The sequence below is a fragment of the Pelophylax lessonae genome (assembly GCF_965119305.1).
Source record: "Pelophylax lessonae genome assembly, chromosome: 4".
NCBI lineage: Eukaryota > Metazoa > Chordata > Amphibia > Anura > Ranidae > Pelophylax > Pelophylax lessonae.
The window spans coordinates 336,993,409-337,012,939 of NC_138771.1; the positions used below are offsets into that span (position 1 = coordinate 336,993,409).

General features: G+C 42.2%; 2 protein-coding genes across 2 annotated transcripts in view; one reads left to right on the forward strand and one right to left on the reverse strand.

Moving 5' to 3' along the window:
- Positions 1–3,637, forward strand: part of LOC309552646 (uncharacterized protein) — a gene marked incomplete at both ends in the record, with an annotated part of 68,970 nt that extends 65,333 nt beyond the window's left edge. Inside the window, 2 exons of the mRNA XM_082253582.1 lie at positions 1,759–1,861; positions 3,612–3,637. Coding sequence (XP_082109708.1) covers positions 1,759–1,861; positions 3,612–3,637 — 129 coding nt within the window. The remainder of the gene's footprint in view (positions 1–1,758; positions 1,862–3,611) is intronic.
- A 132-nt stretch (positions 3,638–3,769) lies between these two features.
- On the reverse strand, positions 3,770–10,140 carry LOC309552647 (uncharacterized protein; the record flags this gene model as incomplete). The annotated part of the gene is made up of 2 exons (XM_082253583.1): positions 8,856–10,140; positions 3,770–3,829 (listed from the first exon to the last, which is right to left on the reverse strand). Exons 1-2 carry the CDS (start codon positions 9,939–9,941, stop codon positions 3,770–3,772), a joined length of 1,146 nt encoding a protein of 381 aa, XP_082109709.1. The 5' UTR covers positions 9,942–10,140.
- Positions 10,141–19,531: the final 9,391 nt, after the last annotated feature.

A 19,531-nucleotide genomic window follows, 5' to 3' on the forward strand; every position in this document is an offset into this window, starting at 1 on the left:
AAACAGAGCTTTCTTTTGGTGGTATTTGATCACCTGTGTGATTTTTTGATCATGCGCTATAAACAAAAAAATAGCGTCAATTTTGCAAAAATAATATTTTTCAAATTTTTTATATGAAATTCCCCAAAAAAATTTAAAAATCAAAATTTTTTAACATTTTAGGCCAATTTTTTTTCTGCTACATATTTTTGGTAAAAAAAAAATCGCAAAAAGTGTATTTTGATTGGTTTGCGCAAAAGTTATTGCGTTTACTAACTAAGGGAAAGATTTTTGTCATTTTTTTTTAACGCGTAATGGCGGCGATCTGCGTTTTTTGTGTTTTTTTTGCGGCGGACAGATCGGACCCTTGACTGACATTTTTGACACTTTTGAGGTTACCAGTGACATTACTACAGTAATCAGTGCTATACATGTGCACTGTTACTGTAAAAATGACACTGGGAGGGAAGGGGTTAACTTTATTGGAGAGGGAGGGGTTAAGTGTGTCCCTAGGGGCGTGTTTCTAACTGTGATTGGATGTGGCTACTTGTGTAAGAACAGAGATCAACGATCCTACGTAGTAGAACCGTGTGATCTCCATTCTTACACAGGGGAGAATGACAGGCGGCTGTGTTTACATTAGCCGCCTGCCTTTTTCCCGCTCTAACGAATGATCGCGAGTGCCCGGCGGACAGCAGGTCCGCCGGGCATTCGCGCGCGGGGGGGTCCATGAGTGAGCGGAAGTGCATCTCCGGCGGCACGCGCTCGCTCCCCAGAGCCTCACAGGCTAGCAACGTAGACCTACGTCGCTTTGCCTGTGAGGGGCTGACCGCCGACGTAGATCTACGTTAGGCAGTCGGCAAGTGGTTAATAAACACAAATTTGTGCAGTGTAAAAAAGTAATTCTTACTTACAAGTGACATATATCTACAAAACGTATTGTGGTTTCAATAGAAAAAGTAATAATTAAATACCCTGTCAGCTTTTTTTTCCATCTGTGTCCCATGGGGGGACATTTCCCTTCACTTCTTGTAACCTCATTGGAAGTTTGGAAGATAGAGACCATCAGGACACAGAAAGTATGCATCTCACCAACAGTGACACAAACAGCAATAAAAACTGGGGTGGAAGGGGTTATTTTCCTTTCTTTTTTATTTTTTTTATTTTAATGTTTGTTTGTTCCTAAACATGATGATACAAATGATCAATGAAAAATCGGTTAATAGTTTTTGAGGTATAATGTAGTATGCATTAGTAGCAACAGTAACATATTTCAGTACCATTACACAGAGCAAGTAAGTATGACATTTTTATAATTTTAAAAGAAAAACAATTGAGGGTTTATAATCACTTTAGTCTCCATTAACACTTGTGCCACTTGTCATGCAACTTTGGACATCAAAGTCACATGGCAAGTCGTTTCCAATGATAACCATTCATATATGTCAGCGCAACTTTGGAGTCCTACAAGTGTGAATGGAGCCTTTAAAGATGACTGAAAAGTCTCCTTTGGAACTTTCTAATACACAGTACACTGCATGGTTCATCCGTTATGGTTTCAGAGGTTACAGTGTGAGAATAATCAAAAGGAATCACAAAGGAAATATTTTCTCCAGGTTCTTCTCATGTAGACTGCACAACCTAAATAATTATTTTGACATCATTGTAGAGATGGCAAGAATAAACCACTGTTTCCAGAGACCCTTCTCTTTTTCACCTGTTTGCTCTTCAGTGTGGTTGTTGATAGCAGTGCATTTAATTTACTATCTTTGTATCCAGCAAAAGAACCAAGACATTGTAATGGACCTTATTAAACAGAATGTGCTCGAAAATGAACGGCTTAGACTGAAGTTTAAACAGCAGGACAAGAAAGATAGTGAATGTAAGTCTCAAGATACCTTAACTTTTGCATTATTTTTAGAACATCAAAGGCATGCTCCAGCCTAAATTGACAGTAGATCCTTGAAATGCCTACAGTAAACTTTACCTACTGTATGCGCTCAGGGTTCAGTTTAAAGCAAAATGATTTCCTTTTTATGCAAACAATTTGAAATTGAGGGTTAAACATAGTGCATATACAGTGCCTTGCGAAAGTATTCAGCCCCCTTGAACTTTGCGACCTTTTGCCACATTTCAGGCTTCAAACATAAAGATATAAAACTGTAATTTTTTTGTGAAGAATCAACAACAAGTGGGACACAATCATGAAGTGGAACGAAATTTATTGGATATTTCAAACTTTGTTAACAAATAAAAAACTTAAAAATTGGGCGTGCAAAATTATTCAGCCCCGTTACTTTCAGTGCAGCAAACTCTCTCCAGAAGTTCAATGAGGATCTCTGAATGATCCAATGTTGACTCAAATGATTAATGATGATAATCAAGTCTCCGTATAAATGCACCTGCATTGTGACAGTCTCAGAGGTCCGTTTAAAGCGCAGAGAGCATCATGAAGAACAAGGAACACACCAGGCAGGTCCGAGATACTGTTGTGGAGAAGTTTAAGCCAGATTTGGATACAAAAAGATTTCCCAAGCTTTAAACATCACAAGGAGCACTGTGCAAGCGATAATATTGAAAAGGAAGGAGTATCAGACCACTGCAATTCTACGAAGACCTGGCCGTCCCTCTAAACTTTCAGCTCATACAAGGAGAAGACTGATCAGAGATGCAGCCAAGAGGCCCATGATCCCCCTGGATGAACTGCAGAGATCTACAAATAAACATATCCAGGTGTTAGAATGGCCAAGTCAAAGTCCAGACCTGAATCCAATCGAGAATCTGTGGAAAGAACTGAAAACTGCTGTTCACAAACGCTCTCCATCCAACCTCACTGAGCTCTAGCTGTTTTGCAAGGAGGAATGGGCAAAAATTTCAGTCTCTAGATGTGCAAAACTGATAGAGACATACCCCAAGCGACTTACAGCTGTAATCGCAGCAAAAGGTGGCGCTACAAAGTATTAACTTAAGGGGGCTGAATAATTTTGCACGACCAATTTTTCTTTTTTTTTTTTGTTAGAAAAGTTTTAAATATCCAATAAATTTCATTCCACTTCATGATTGTGTCCCACTTGTTGTTGATTCTTCACAAAAATTACAGTTTTATATCTTTGTTTGAAGCCTGAAATGTGGCAAAAGGTCGCAAAGTTCAAGGGGGCCGAATACTTTTGCGAGGCACTGTATTTACAATTGCAAAACTGTATCTTCGTTTCTTTTCTAGAAGGTCTAAGGTTGCTGTGCAGACATGGCTGCAGGACCTGACATTTTCTATAACTTCTTGGTTTCAGCTCTTCTGGCTGCTCAGCCCAGGGGCCGTATGCTTTCGAACTTGTTATTCTGTCATTATGCACCCAAATTTACATAAAGGGCAGAGACCCTCACTGCACATAACACTGTGACTCTTCCCAATGACCTGTGTTTTCTCTTATCATTTGATTGACCATTACATTTAGTTAAACAAGTAACAATTGGCTAATAAAAGAGCAGAAGAAAGGGGGGATAAGGAAGGGACAGAAATACCCTATTGCATGCAAAATTCCTGGCAAAGAATAAGGACAATTTCTACAGAGAACTTCTTTTGAGGGAATGATTGTATCATTTCTAGATGGTAACTTTGCCTTTATCACATATAGATAATGCAAAAGGTAACACAGATTAGGAAAAATGCATGCATGGGCAATTTTAATCTGGCAATTTTAGATTTTAGAGCATTTGCATTTCAAAATATATACTTTAAACTGCTTTACTATGCAGGCTTGGTTTATACCAGTGCACTTTTCAGGCAGGTCATCTAACATGCACAGTCTTTTTCACCTTTTCTCCAGTACTGGCTTGTCCTCAACACCTTTCTCTGCAACATTACACAGTGGGGTTGATTTACTAAAATTGGAGAATGCAAAATCTGGTGCAGCTGTGCATGGTAGCCAATCGGCTTCTAACTTCAGCTTGTTAAAATACGCTTTGACAAAAAAATGGATGATTGCTTTCTATGCAGAGCTGCACAAGATTTCCCACCATCCAGTTTTAGTAAATCAACTCCTGTGAGTTCAGGTTGCCATAGTAATGTCCCCCCCCCCCCCCCCCATGCCCTGCATTAACAGTATTTCCCTAGTAAATAGCCCTGGGCATAGTCTAGAGGTATCTGGTGGCAGAAATAAATGAATGTGGGGGACTGCATCAGAAAGTAGGTGATTAATGCAAATAGAGCTGTTTTTTTTTTTACTATACACAGAAAAAGTGTAATAAGACAGATTTTTTTTTTTTTTTAATCAAATAAAAATAATAATGTGCTTTGGCTTTGCTGCCTAATTGATACATGTAAAGTTTGCATTTCAATGTTACGTTCCCCTTTAAGTTTTACAAATAAATGCTAATACATTTCTCCTTTCATCCTACTAATAGAGCGTTGCTGGCAGAGAAAAGAAGATTCTGAAAAATAAAGTGTTGTTATTTTGTTAGTTTTAGTTGCACATGGGTGTTCTAACAAGAAACTGCATTTACTTTTTTGAACAGATGTTTTCTGCAACTACATTTTTTCCATTTTATTTTTATTAGAAGATAGTGTAAGTCCTCATACATAAAACGATATAGTTCATTTCATCACTCCACTGTCAGCATATAGCGTATCATCACCACTGTTGTTTGTGCTACATCTTTGAGGAATGCCATGACATGGCTTAATTAGATTATTATTAGTTATATTTCTTTGCTTTATAGTAAAACTGTATTCCTTTCTAGTTGTATCTTTATTAAAGTAAAATTGCAGTTTATGTTGCTGTTTTCTGTTTCAATGTTGTTCACTAAATTTTTGAAGGTATCTTAATAAATGTCAAAGCTCCACTCATCTAGTGTTATTCTTCTTTAGCAACAAGTGTGTTTTTTCTTAGTATATAAATATTAAAAGTAAATGATTTTTGCAGCCTAGCAGCTGTCCAAATGCTCAGGTTTGGGCTTATATGTAGGACAAGACTTCATGCAGGAAGGTCCTTGTAGTCTATTTAACCACTTAAGGACCACCCCATAATAGATATACTGCTACAGGGTGGCCCTCCTGTGCAGAATCACACATATATATATATATATATATATATGAGATTCTGTACTTACGCCTAGGGTGTGTGCATGCTGCCGGCTGCCGCAGTTGGTGACCTCCCCTGATTGTTATGGTTTCCTGGTGAGCTTAATATATAGCGACCCTACTGGGTCTGCTTCTATGCACCCTGAGTGCTCAGATAGTGAGGATGATTCCTCTGCTCCTCTAGCTGTGCATGAAAAGACGTGGGCCATTCTCCTTGGCTCAGAAGAGGTTTTTTTCGTCTCTCAGGGTTACAAGACAAGAGATCAAAAGTCAGGGCCTCCACCAGAGGTTTCAAGAAGACCTGGTCTGGCAAGCCAGCAGTGGGCTCTTCCAGACATGTGGACAAGGCTGCCTCTGCATAGGGGCGCCCTCACCCATATCTGGGGTGGGGGGATGTCTTCGCTGGTTTCCGGGTCCATGGACCTCTCTAGTATAGGACACGTGGGTCCACGAAGTTATTCGGTCAGGCTACGAGATCGAGTACGGTCTTATCCTCCAGAAAGGTTCTTACCTTCCAACCTGCACCCTTCCCCAGATCACTTACGTGTCCCTTTAGGGTAGTGCAAGACTTGTTCCTTCAAGGGGTGATTGTTCCTATTTTGGAACGTTTTCAGGGATTTTTACTCAAAACTCTTTACAGTTCCCAGGAAGGAAAGCAAAGTACATCCAATTCTGGACCTCAAGGCACTAAACTGCTAGTGTAAATACAGAAGTTCTGCATGGAGTCCATTCACACGGTAGTGGCGTCCCTAGGTCAGGGGGATTTCTTCTCCCTTCTATCATCAAGGATGCCTACCTGCACATTCTAATATGTGCCAGTCACCAACGATTCCTTACCGTAGTCTTGCCATGGGCGAGGAGCATTATCGGTTTGTGGCATGGACCTTTGGTGTTTGAGTCAGCAGGGATCGTGGTACTGGGGTACCTGGACGATTTTCCTCTGCGAGCGGAGTCTCCAACTGCTAGGATGGACAACTGGAGACAGATCTGCGAACTCTGAGGGAGTTTGGTTGGATTCTGAACCTTCAGGAGTCTGCTTTGGTTCTGTCAATATAAAATTGGTTCTGTCAATATAAAATTGGACTATCTGGTTCTGACTCTTAAAATGTTTTAAATAAAATTATTAATTTATTTTTTATACACACTGTCACCAGCCAGTGTCCCTGATCACTGCCACACCAGTAATATAAGGATGCTGTACTGCACTGGTGACAGTATGAAAATAAAATTGTGAAAAAAAAAATTTTTAATTTTCCAAAAAATTGTCACATTAAATGACAACTTCAAAATCTTCACATGCCTCATACTATATACCTCATACCTCAGAGTGTCTACTTTCTGAAAAGGGGATATTTGTACTGTCCTGTCATTTTTGGGCCTCAAGAACTGAAGTCGTCGGTACGTCAGGAACAGGCCCGGACTGGCCATAGGGCACACCGGGCACCAGCCCGGTGGGCCGGGGCCGCCAGGCAGCATTTACTAATAGGGGCTCGCTAATGTGACAACAGGCGCCAGCATAAGGCTGTGTGGACGAGACAATAATGTTTGCATCAGCCCGCCCTGCGCAAACTCCTCAGCCCGCTCCACTGTGTTTCCTTTTCAGTATTGCGGGAGCGGAGAGTTCAGGTCACAGGCTGTCTCCTCCTACAGCTTCCCTTGTTTGGCTGCAGAGGAGGGCAGGGCTTCAGCAAACGCGAGACCTGTGGCAGAGCGCGGGTCAGTCAGGCTGAGGGAAAAGAGCTGCATCTGGCATTGCTGATGGTGGGATCGGAGTTTAGGTGGTTGCTGTGAAGAGGAAGGGGGGAGCTTTTGGGGACTGGCCTGCCCGTTACCTTGAAAGTAGGTGCTGCATTGCTGCTGTACAGACTCTTTCTTTAACATATCTGACATTCCTACAGCGCTGTGACCTGGGATTGTATGGATGCTGGGGCTCCCCTGAAGCTTGCTGGGACTACAAGTCTCAGCAAACAGTGTAATGTTTTTTATTTTTTTGCGATATAAACTAAAAAAGACCAAACCTTTTGAAAAAAAAAAAACCCTTTTCATAGTTATAAAACTTTGTAAACAGGTAGATTTTTTCAATGATGGGCACTGATGAGGCGGCATTGATGAGGCTGCACTGATAGGAGCACTGATAGGCACATTGGTAGTGGGCACTGATAGAAGACACTGATGAGGAGGCACTAATGGGCACTGATTGGCAGCACTGATAGGTGACACTGATGAAGAGGCATTGGTAGGCTCTGATTGGCAGCACCCGTGGGCACTGTTGATCACATGGTAAAGAGCCGCTGATTGGCTCTTTATCTCGATCTGTGATTAGGTGTGTCCAGAGGACACAGTGATCACAAAGCGTGGCACCCACACGCCGCAGTGGGTGTGCGGTGGATGCAATCATGGGAGGACGTCATATGACACCCTGGCCGGCCAGGCTGTAGTCGTCATCCAACTATTGCGTGGTCGGCAAGAGGTTAAAGCATACAGGGCTTACAATGACTGAAGCCGGCCAAATAAAACTAAAAGACATCGAAAAAACGGTTGTAATTTTTTGTAATTTTAGCTGTAAAATGGGCTGCTCAGTCCAAAATGCCCGGGCCTATTCTTTGTCCCAGTCTGGGCCTGGTCAGGATTGATCAATTTTCAGATATATACCATAGTTTGTAGATGCTATAACTTTCCTACAGACTGAACAATAAACACTGGTTATGGGTTATTTTATGTAGAAGAATACATTTTGGCCTAAATTTATGAAGAAAGATTATTTATTTGCAAACTTGCAGAGTACACCGTGCAGATGCGCTGATGACATATAGTCATGGATTTGGTCCAATACACATTTGCATTTATCTTATCTCAGAAAACGTCCCAGCATACAATACATGAACTTCACATATCTCAGTGATACAAGTATCAGCAAACAGTACTGACTGACCTTTTCAAAATACACAGAATGAACAATTTTATCAGCAAAATGTGTATTAATATCACAAAATACATACATACATGCATAAAGCTACCAGCTAGTTTGGAGGTGGTGACTATAGTAATAACGGACTGCTTATGGTATGTGAATGATGGCGGCTATAGAAGAGTGCTGTCATTCACAAAAACATACGCTGGCAGCTACTACATTTTTCAACAAAAGACTAGTTTGGTTGAAAATGTAATCTTTATTTGCATAAAAGATATACAAAAAACAATACTTTTGTCGGGGTACATTCTCCCCTGTACTGCGACGCAGCGCATAAATACACTACATTACAATACATTTCCGGTCATACTAATAAATACATTCAATCACATACATTCATTCTGCGGTATGATGCCTGATGTGGTGTGCGGAGTAAGGATACCCCGTGCCATCACATCATGCATGACGCCGCAATACCCCTGAAGCATGAAACTAAATAACAGTGTCTATACGTTACGTTACTCAAACTGTATCAATACTAAAACATTTCAAAAAAGCAACAGGTGTGATGGGGGGTGGGAGAGGGGGGGTAAGGGGAGGGGAATGAAATCACAGGCCCGAAGCTTTATTGAATGGACAAAGACACACAAGGGAGAGTGGGGGAAGGGGAAATCTTCAGACCTCCTCTTCCTCCATGAGATCCATCAGGTTATAGTCTCTGAGCAGACTGTGAACCAGTCTGTGACAGTCCTTGATGGATATCCTCTCCCGCTGGTGGATAAGGCGCTTTCTGGCGCACCATAAAGCATCCTTAAAGCAGCACAACACCCGCCAGGCGTTGTCAATGTCCTCCTGGGAAAATGTTCCGTGAAAAAGTCCATTCAGCACAGCAAAATGTGTGATGGCAGTCTGTGGAACAAAGTCTCTAAGTTCAGGTTCCAAGGCCCTCAACAGGTTCTGTGCAAATGAGCACTCCCAGAAAACGTGGAAAGACGTTTCCTCATGGATGATACAAAAGGGGCAGTGCCTGTATCTGCACAAGTTTCTGGCATGCATAAATGTCCTGAGTGGCAAACCCCCCTGGACAGCCATCCACGCCAGATCTTTATGCCTGTTGGTGAGTCTCTTTGAAGAAACATTCCTCCAGACCACTTTGCAAGTGGCTGAAGGGAGGCCTGGAACAGTCTCAGCAATGTCCGATGCTCTGATCAACTTGTAGATAGTTTTTGGCTTCCACAAGTCGGGCTTAACTCCATGCAGCCCCAGCTCCTTGATGAACTTGAAAGTGTCCAAGTAGTACCAAGGAGTGTCCCAGTTGTAGGGGATGGAGCTGTCCCATTTGTCCCATCCAAGGGACCTCCAGAGAGGCAGGAGGAAAAAACGGGACATGGAGTTGCCTCCAGAGTCCGAAGTTCTGTCAATCAAAGTTCTGCGGATGCAGTTGCAGGCAAAGAACACCCCCAGTAATGTTGCGATGTCGGGCACGCCCTTACCGCCCTTGAGGGGTTCCTTGAACATGACTGCTCGCTTCACTCTGTCCATCTTGGAGCCCCAGATGAAGTGGAACACCGCCCTGGTGATGGCCTTGCAGGTGTTAACCCGGGGGGGCCAGGCCTGGGCGAGGTACTGCAACACAGGGAGGATCTCGCTGCGGAGTACCAGTGTTTTCCCTTCGATGGTGAGTTCTCTGAGGCTCCATAGTCCAAACTTTTGTCTCATCTTGGACAGTCTCTCCTCCCAAGACTTCAGGGCTGCGCCCTCTGCTCCAAACCAAACTCCAAGAATTTTGATGAAGTCCGCCTTGATGCTGAAAGGGATGGATGCAGAAGAAGGCAGGAACCACTTTCCGAAGAGCATGATCTCTGACTTCCCGCAGTTGACTTTTGCCCCTGAAGCTTTGCCGAAGTCCTCACAGGTCTGGATGAGCGAGTCGATGGAGCGCTGGTCAGCACAGAACACCGTTACGTCGTCCATGTAGAGTGAGCACTTGACAACCCTTCTGTCCGGTCCCGGTGCGGTGATCCCTCTGATCTCTGGGTTCTGTCGGATGCATTCGGCAAAGAGCTCTATACAGCAAACAAAAAGCAGAGGTGAGAGAGGGCAGCCTTGTCTGACCCCAGAGAGAACAGGGAAAGGGTCAGTTTTCCAGCCATTCACCAGCACCGTACTACAAATGTCATTATACATCACATTCACATACGAACAAAACATGTCCCCAAGACCAAACCTGCGCAGAGCTCTGCACATAAACTCATGGGAGACACGGTCAAAGGCCTTTTCCTGGTCAAGGCTGACCAGGGCCGCGTGCACACGGCGGCCTCGAATGTACTGGACCGTGTCCTGGACAAGCGCAAGGCTGTCCGCAATCCTGCGACCAGGAATGCCACAAGTCTGATCCGGGTGGATGATCTGTCCGATGACAGATTTCAGCCTGTTGGCCAGAACCTTGGCGAGGATTTTGTAGTCCACGTTCAAGAGAGAGATGGGACGCCAATTTTTCAGATCCCCTCTCTCCCCCTTACGCTTATACAAAATCGTGATCATCCCCTCCCTCAGCGACGGAGGCATTGTGCCCTCCACCACCATCTCCTCGTACAGCTCGAGCAGGTCCGGGCCAACGAGATCCCACAGCGCTACATAGAGCTCCGCTGGGAGACCGTCGCAGCCCGGGGTCCTGCCTTGCCTAAAGGATCTGACGGCAGAGTGCAGTTCCTCCAGCGCCAAGGGGGCGTTGATTGCCGACATACCTGCAGGATCAATTTGGTTAGTGATACCTGACAAGAACCTGTCAACAAAAGACTAGTATAATAGCTGCTGGCTTGTGTTGCTGTCAGCTTTGTGAGTGACCATCACTCACAACACAACCCACATGCTGCTATTGTAGTAATCCCCCAAGGCTTAGGGAGATTGCGGGCTCCTTCTTTTCACAGCACAATGGAAACAGTGGAGGAACTGGCTTAAACAGCAAGGAGAACTGCAAAACAGAGAGGGGCTGTCGTTTTAGTGCTGCCTGTATCTATCCCTATAGCAATGTCCATAATGTGGGCTCTGCTGGGGGTGGGGTTACAAACAGCACTAATTGAAATAAAAATTATATCTTATTTCTAAACTACAGCAGAGGGGCAAGTGCTATTTAAACCGGGTCCCATGGGGTATTTAACAAGTCTCTTTTTAACTTCAAAACCGGGCACTTTCACCCTCTTCCTGCCCAGGCCAGTTTTCAGCTTTCAGCGCTATCACACTTTGAATGACAATTGCATGGTCATGCTACACCCATATGACATTTTTTTTTTTCATTTTTTCACACAAATATTTTTTCATTGCTTTTTTTTTTTTATTTTTTGATGAATAAACAAAAAAGACAGAAACTTTTGAAAAAAACAAGTTTTTCTCAGTTTCTGTTATAACATTAAAAAATAAGTAATCTTTTACAAATAAATAATCTTTCTTCATATATTTAGGTCAAAATGTATTAAATTTTTTTGGTGGAAATCACCCAAATCAGTGTATATTATTTAGTCTGTAGGAAAGTTATACAAACTATGGTATATATCTGAAAACAATGGTATTGTATAGACCTATATTTGAAAATTGATAAATCCTTATGTACTGACGACCTCATTTCTTGAGGCCCGAAAATGCCAGAACAGTACAAATACCCCCAAATGACCCCTTTTTGGAAAGTCGTTTTTTTTAAGTTGTATTTTTTTGTCACAATTGTTTGGAAAATGAAGAAATTAAAAAAAAAAACATTTTTTCACAATTTTTTATTTAATGCATACTGTCACTAGTGCATTACAGCGTCATCATAAAACCTTTTGTGGCAGTGATCAGGGAAAATTATTCAATTGTTTTCAACCTAATATATATATTTTTTTTTATTACATTTTTTTTCCTTAGTTTTTTACATACTGTGACTAGAGCAATACAGTGTTACCATAGTGATACTGTACTTCTCTGAAAATGTTGTCAGGGTTATTTGGGGAGGTTAAATTTAATAAGAAGAAATTAAATGTCATATTTTGTTCTGTATATGAAGCAATGACATCCATTTTTGTCAGGTTACTGAAAGGTTAAATATCCTTTAACAGAAAGGTGTCTATTCAACAGGTTTAACCCAGACAGGCTGTGTTGACCTAAGATAATAATTAAATAGTCTGTTGACTTTCTTTAGACAAAGACTAGCTGACAGTATACCAAGGTAATCTTGTTTGTGTGGGATCATAAAACAAGTCAGTATTTTCTGTGTTTTGGACCCATTTAAAAATAAGATTAACTGATACGTATAATCTTATATGTAAGGGAATATTAACAATGAAATATATATATGAATAATATACATAGATATGTAGAAAACTGTTATATATTATAATTGTTTCATATTTTGCTAAATTCTAACTTTACTGATTTTGATGACTCATCACTGCATCTTTAGTAAGGCTTCAGTAAATAAGCTCTTGTAAGTGGTAAAGCATCATAAAACTTTTCTGGCCTTGCCAGGTGTTTAGTCTAGGGGGTCTGGATTGTAAGCTCTCTGTCAATATAAGGTGCAAAGTTTATTTGAAGATAAATAATGCTGCTATATTGCTATATACTGAACCTAAGAGCAATGCAATACTGCCATCACTGGTCACTGAATGCTACTACGGTAATTGAAGTTTTGGGTTAAAAAGTAAAATACAATATATTTTAAATAAGATATATTAAATATTAGAATGGTGTTACCAAGATTAATTCTTTATTCAGATACCTGGTGGATATTAAATGGACATGTAATAGATGAGAGCATGGATACTTTTTATGTTATTTTATGATACTCTTAAATATGGAGATATCATCATTTGATTTTGATATACTGGTTGACCAAGAGGTGTCACCCTATGACATCACCAGTTAATGAATAAGATGTTCCAACCAATGGGGATCATGTTACTCCCTCTGGGTTTAACTTATGGTAATTGTTCTATACCATATAAAAGCCCAGATGAGAGAGACACATGACATTTTGCCCAATATACATCGCACATAAAACATACACGCTACTACAGCTATGCATAGAGTCATCTATACAGACTCCATTTCGCTCCATCATGTATCTGAACCTTTGAGGGACGCCAAACGAAACTCCTCCCTAATTGGCCACCATCTTGGAAATGCAGCCATCTTAAGGAACCTGGTAACAACTATTTAAAGCTAACAGCCATTTTAAATATGGTAAATATGCCTTGCTAATTATTTGATTATTATTCAATATTGTTTATGTACTTCCTTAAATGTTTTACATTTCATGCTAAAGGGTAACAAGAGTACAATCCCAGCCGTATAAACCATATGTATATTTTTCTCGAAAGAGATGATTTTCGTTTTTATAACATTTTTTATTAACCACTTAAGCCCCGGAGGATTTGGCTGCTAAAGGACCAGGGTTTTTTTTGCGATTTTTTACTGCGTGACTTTAACGGACCATTGCGCGGTCGTGCGACGCTGTACCTAAACGAATTTGACGTCCTTTTTTTCCCCACAAACAGAGCTTTCTTTTGGTGGTATTTGATCACCTGTGCGATTTTTTGATCACGCGCTATAAACAAAAAAAGAGCGTAAATTTTGCAAAAATAACAATATTTTTCACATTTTTTTATATGAAATTCCCCCCAAAAAAATGTAAAAATCAAAATTTTTTAACATTTTTCGGCCAATTTGTTATATGCTACCTATGTTTGGTAAAAATAATCGCAAAAAACGTATTTTGATTGGTTTGCGCAAAAGTTATCGCATTTACTAACAAAGGGAAAGATTTTTGGTGGTTTTTTTTTAACGCGTAATGGCGGCGATCTGCGATTTTTTTTCAGTACTGCGACATTGCGGCGGACAGATCGGACCCTTGACTGACATTTTTGACACTTTTGGGGGTACCAGTGACATTACTGCAGTAATCAGTGCTATACATATGCACTGTTACTGCAAAAATGACACTGGCAGGGAAGGGGTTAACTTTATTGGACAGGGAGGGGTTAAGTGTGTCCTAGGGGCGTGATTCTAACTGTGCAGGGACATTGCTATTGGTGTAAAAGCAAAGATCAACAGTTCTACATAGTAGAACGGTCAGATCTTCACTTTTACACAGGGAGAACTGACAGGCAGCTTGTTTACACAAGCCGCTCTGTCTTTCTCCCTTCACAGGAGCGATCGTAGTGTGACTGGCGGACATCGAGTCCGCCGGTCACACGCACTGACTTGTCTGTGAACGAGCCGCGGCGGGCGCGCGCCCGCCCGCAATAGGCTCGCAAGTCAGTGACAGGCGAGTGACGTATCGATACGTCACTCTGCCTGGCCGGGGCTGACCGCCGCAGTGTATAGTCGTGCGGCGGTCGGCAACCGGTTAATATCAGATTTAGCGCATATTGGCGTATTAGTCTCACGTTTTGCATTACCTATTCTCGCTTCATCTGCAGTGGAGTGACTATCAGGTTGTGCATTGCGCAGACAATTGTGGTCTGATTATATAGAACATTTAAATATGGTTTCTACTATACCTGGAGAAAACTTAATCTTGCTTTATTTTTACTTTCATTATTGAGCTACCAATCACATTGCATTGTTTGAAGTTTATATTTTTGTAAAGTTATCTTTTTGTGTCATCTCAAGTCTGATCATTTATCGTGATTACACGTCTGGTGAATAATTATTCTTATATATATTCCATACTGTAGACTGTTTTCACTAAGATTGGTATATGCTTTTAAAAAGAAATTAATCAATAAAAAGAATTCGCTACATATTGATTTATGGACATAAGTGAAGATTCTCCTTCCTCATAGATCTTTGCTTATTATTAACCATAAATAGACACTGTTATATTCAGAGCAGTATAAACATTCTGACATAATGGAGGCACAGCGAGATATTATTAATTTATTATTAATTCTGACAATGTAATCAGAATTTTTTATGCACTATGATTGTTTGCAACAGTAAATTTCACTGTTATAAGCAACCATTTTTTCTGAATGAAATCTCTTCATTCAGTATTTACTATTGTGATTAGCCACAGCTAATCACATGTTACAGATGGACTGTGATTGGTCCTGTCTATACCATGTGATTACTCCGACCAACCACAGAGATCGACACAACAGTACACAATGAATGACATGAATCAAAGCCTTTCATTGTGTGCAATCGTCATGTGACCTGCTGTAATTAGTCACAGCAATCACATGGTACCGGCAGCGGGCTTGTTCACTGATCTGTCATCCGCTGTGTTCAGTGGACACAGCAGGTGACAGATTGCGCCGGTGCGCAGCCCGTGGGGTGCGTGAAGCATGTTCCTGGGACGTCCACTTAGGATAATAAGGCTCCCACCTGGCCATCATTTCACATTAGGTCAGACCGGAAACAGTTTTACAGAGTCTAATGGCAAAGAACACTGACATCTCGGGAGTGCTTTAAAAGTTTGTGGCTACTCAGGCTAGGCCTTTATTAAAACAACCAAGTTCAAGCAAAAACTCTGGACCATCGAACAAAGATGAGAAGCAGAACACAAAGTAATATAGTCATCCCATATGTGCCTGGAGTGTAATAAATTATTTTCAACCAAGATCTTAGTAGGGATTTGAGATCTGCGACCTTTGGTATGTTGGCCTTTTTTGTTGAGTTAGTTTTTTACAAGAGCATTTCTGTTGGCTGTGCATCCTTTGTAAAGACATAAAACCTAAAAGTGTGGGTTGGAATTTGGTTCAACAATAAAATCTGACAGTGGTTCTAAGCCTCATCACTCCAATCTATAACAAAAGTTTCACATTTAGATATATTTTAAGAAAGAAAGGAGCGCATCAAGTAACTTTATTGAAGTGTGCCTGATCTACTGAGGAAGATGTTATGTTCTGCATACAAAAAGTCTTTAGTAAAAGTGCCTAAGCATTCAAGTGTCTCTCCCTCCATTGTCTCCAATGTTACTGTCAAAGCTGTGGAATGGGTAATTAATTGAGCAGTGAATAAGGAGGATAAAAGACTTAGCACTGGGGGTGGTGTGAAGAAGGTAGGCTGTCTCCCCAGGTTTTTGGCCCTGGTAAAATGTCAGCGAGGATTGGACTCCTGGCAGCTGATGCATAAGGCTTCCTAGATTTAGAACCAGTGTGAAGGCCAGTTTGTAAAAGAAGAAGCTAAGCCTTATAAGTCACCAGTCCTGCAGGATAAATCTTGGGCATGCTGGCTAAATGTGCGGCCCTGGAAGCACCTAGTGTTTTGAAAGTGGTCAAATGCCTGAAGAGTTAGGCTCCATGTACACGGGACGTTGTTAAAAGTCCCTTTGAATGCTGGAATTTTTAGGACGTAAGAAACGTCCGTTCGGTCGCGTTTGTACCCGCGTTTAGCGGCGTTTGCGTTTAGAAGCGTTCCTAGAGGTCAAAAAAAAGATTCCCCTTTAAAATGGAAAAATGCGAACGCTAAACGCGGGTCATCGCGTTCAGAAGCGTTCGGACGCGTTCATACGCGTTCGGACGCGTTTGTGCGTTTGAAACGCCGAGAAACACACGTTCGAACGCAAATAATTGCGTTCTAAAAAAAATCCCTGAATGCAAATGCCTGCAAATGACTGTAAACGACCTGGTGTACATGGACAGATAAGATAAAATGTAGATGGGTTCAGGGGCTTCTGAAAAAAACGCCCAACTGCTCCTAAACGGCCATTTCCAGCGTCCCGTGTACATGGACCCTTAAGTGAGATGTTTCCCCCTTCGCTTAATGTATGACCCTTCAGGCTCGACATTGAAGGATTCCCTTGTCAACCTGGGCTTATATTTGTAAAATCCTAGGAAAACAGATCTTTACAGAAATTGTAATTACCAAAAAATAAATAAAAATGTTTTTGTTGTGGAAAATCCTGAATATTTGTAGTTTTTACAAGATTGTATTATAGCCAAATGTCTTTGCTTTTCTACAAAGATTAACACAAGTACATAAAAGCTTAAAAACAGTTGAATTACTCCAATATAAAAAATGTATTCTCAGGGAAAAAAATAGATGTTAAAGATTGCTTATAGGAGGATCAGTTTTCAGTGTAAAAAGATGTATTCCAAGTACCTCTCACTGACCAGCTCTGACTCACTCTGCTAATTACATGAAGGTTGTTTATCTCTCTGAAATTGTTATGGGTCCATTTGCAGCTGTTCTCAGGCATTGAGCCTCATTTACTAAAGGCTGAAGTGTCTGTATATGTAGTCTGTATATTCAGTAAAGCAAGGGCGTTAAAATATAATTTAAGGAGGTCCAGTCACTAAAAATTTCTTCTGGCTGTCTTGGAAATTAATATACTCTTGATGCACAAATAAATCCGTTGTGTAATAAGTGCACTTTTTGATATTAACCACTTAAGCCCCCGGAGGTTTAGGCTGCTCAAAGACCAGGGCTTATTTTGCGATTCGGCACTGCGTGAATTTAATTGACAATTGCGCGGTCGTGCGACAATGTACCCAAATGAAATCGATGTCCTTTTTTCCCTACAAACAGAGCTTTCTTTTGGTGGTATTTGATCACCTTTGCGATTTTTACTTTTTGCGTTATAAACAAAAAAAGAGCGACAATTTTGAAAAAATAACAATTTCCTGACAGACTCCATGGCAGCATACGTTTGGGTAGGCCCCGCCTCCTCTCCTACCTCATAGGACCCCACTCCCATAAATCTTTGCTCCCTTTCAGCATCAGTGTTCTTTTTTCGTCCTCCTCATACATACGGTGTTATGTTCCTACTATTTTCAAGTCCTATACTTTGAAGCAGATTGGGTCGTGGAGACTCCGATAAGCCCTGGCTATTAGCAGGGTATGGAGGGGGCAATGGAAGAGACCCTCAGCAGGATCGCTGTGGTCTGGCCGAGAGAGCCCTGCTGCCGCGGGTGGCCTAATTTTGCCAGAAGACACAGTCCGGTGATGTGCCTCTGGGACCCTTCTCTGCTTGGGCAGGGTGGTAAGCCCTGTTATGGGACCTTTTTTTTCATTTAGTTTATTCTTATCGTTTTTGTGCCAGTTTAAAGCTATTGATTTAGGCATATGTCAATATTCTTACTGTGGTGTTTGCGTCTGCGGCATTACCTTTGTTTCATTGTCTGGTGGCTCCTGGTCCCGCCGCGGCCACGATCGCGGCCGTCGCTTCCAGGTTGCGCGGCGCTTCTGCGCATGCGCGGTAGCCGCCGGGCACTGGATTCGGTGCGCATGCGCGGGAGTGACGCGTGACGTCACTCGTGCATGCGCGGTAGCGATCGGCAGCCGCGAGGCGGCATATTTAAATCCTTCAGTATGTCAGAGCAGGTGGGAAGGTCGGCACACACATACAGCCTCCCCCAGACTCTGACTGGCAGTTTTTTTGTTTGATGCTTGGACTTAGCTCTATGTATTTACCTTTTGCATAGTGGTGAAGAGTTTCTTCGCTCCCTCGGTTGCTTCGATATGGATGCTTCTCCACCCCCTAGTGGCCAGCCCGCTCATACCAGGTATGTGCTGGGCATTGGAGGGGGGGTGGGGAGGATTTGTGTGTCTTTCCCTTACATATCGCTGCATGTGTCTGTCTCCAGCTCTTCCAGGTCTGAACACCAGCCTAGCGCACGCAGCGAAGACAGACACTCTAAGTCGCATCACCGGCACTCCTCGTCTAGGTCCAGACGCAGTTCCCCCCATAATAGGGGACGTGACGGCAAATCTTCTGGGTCAACACATCATGGCCGTTCAGAGCACCCGCATGGGAAGAAATGCTGGGGTTGTGGTATCATGGTAACTGATGGCTCCTCTCTGTGTAAACCCTGTTATGCCCAAGCCACGGGTGAAAGGGAGAAGTCAGACCATCATATCGAGGAAGTGGTGCGCAGAGTCCTCAAAGACTCTTTAGCTGAGTTACAAAAGCCAAGTACTTCTGCAGGACCATCCCGCTCTCCGGAAAGAGATCTTTTGGTTCAGGATCCTTTTGAATCCTCTCAACCCAGCCATCCTTCTATCCTTCCGTCAGAGTCCGAATCTGATTCAGATGACTCCGGTTCAGGTTTTGAGTTTAGCCTTGTCTCCCCTCTAGTGAAGGCGGTAAGAGAAGCCCTTGAATGGGAAGATCCGGCTGTCTCCTCCCCAAAACAATGAAAATATTTCAAGCAGCTATGCAAAGAGCGCTTGGACTTTCCATTTTTAGGGGAGTTGGGAGACATAATTACGGAAGAGTGGAGCAAAGTGAAAAGGAAGAATTCTCTGACCACAAAGATGGCGAAGTTGTATCCATTCAAACAAGAAAAGGTGAAGTACCTGGAATCTTCCCCAAGTGTGGATGCAGCTGTGATGCGTTTGGTCAAGCATGTTTCCCTTCCAATGGAGGATACAGCCTCTTTTAGGGATCCGTTGGACAGAAGGATCGACGCTGACCTTAAACCAGCATATCTTTCGGCCGGCATGGCCTGTAAGCCAGCTTTGGCTTTGGCTACAATTTACAAAGGCCATGGAAGTCTGGATTAATGCCCTCGAGGGCACGCTTGGTGGAGTTTCGGAAGAACTGCTCCAGGGCTCCCCAATCCGGGAGCTGAAGATGGCTGCGG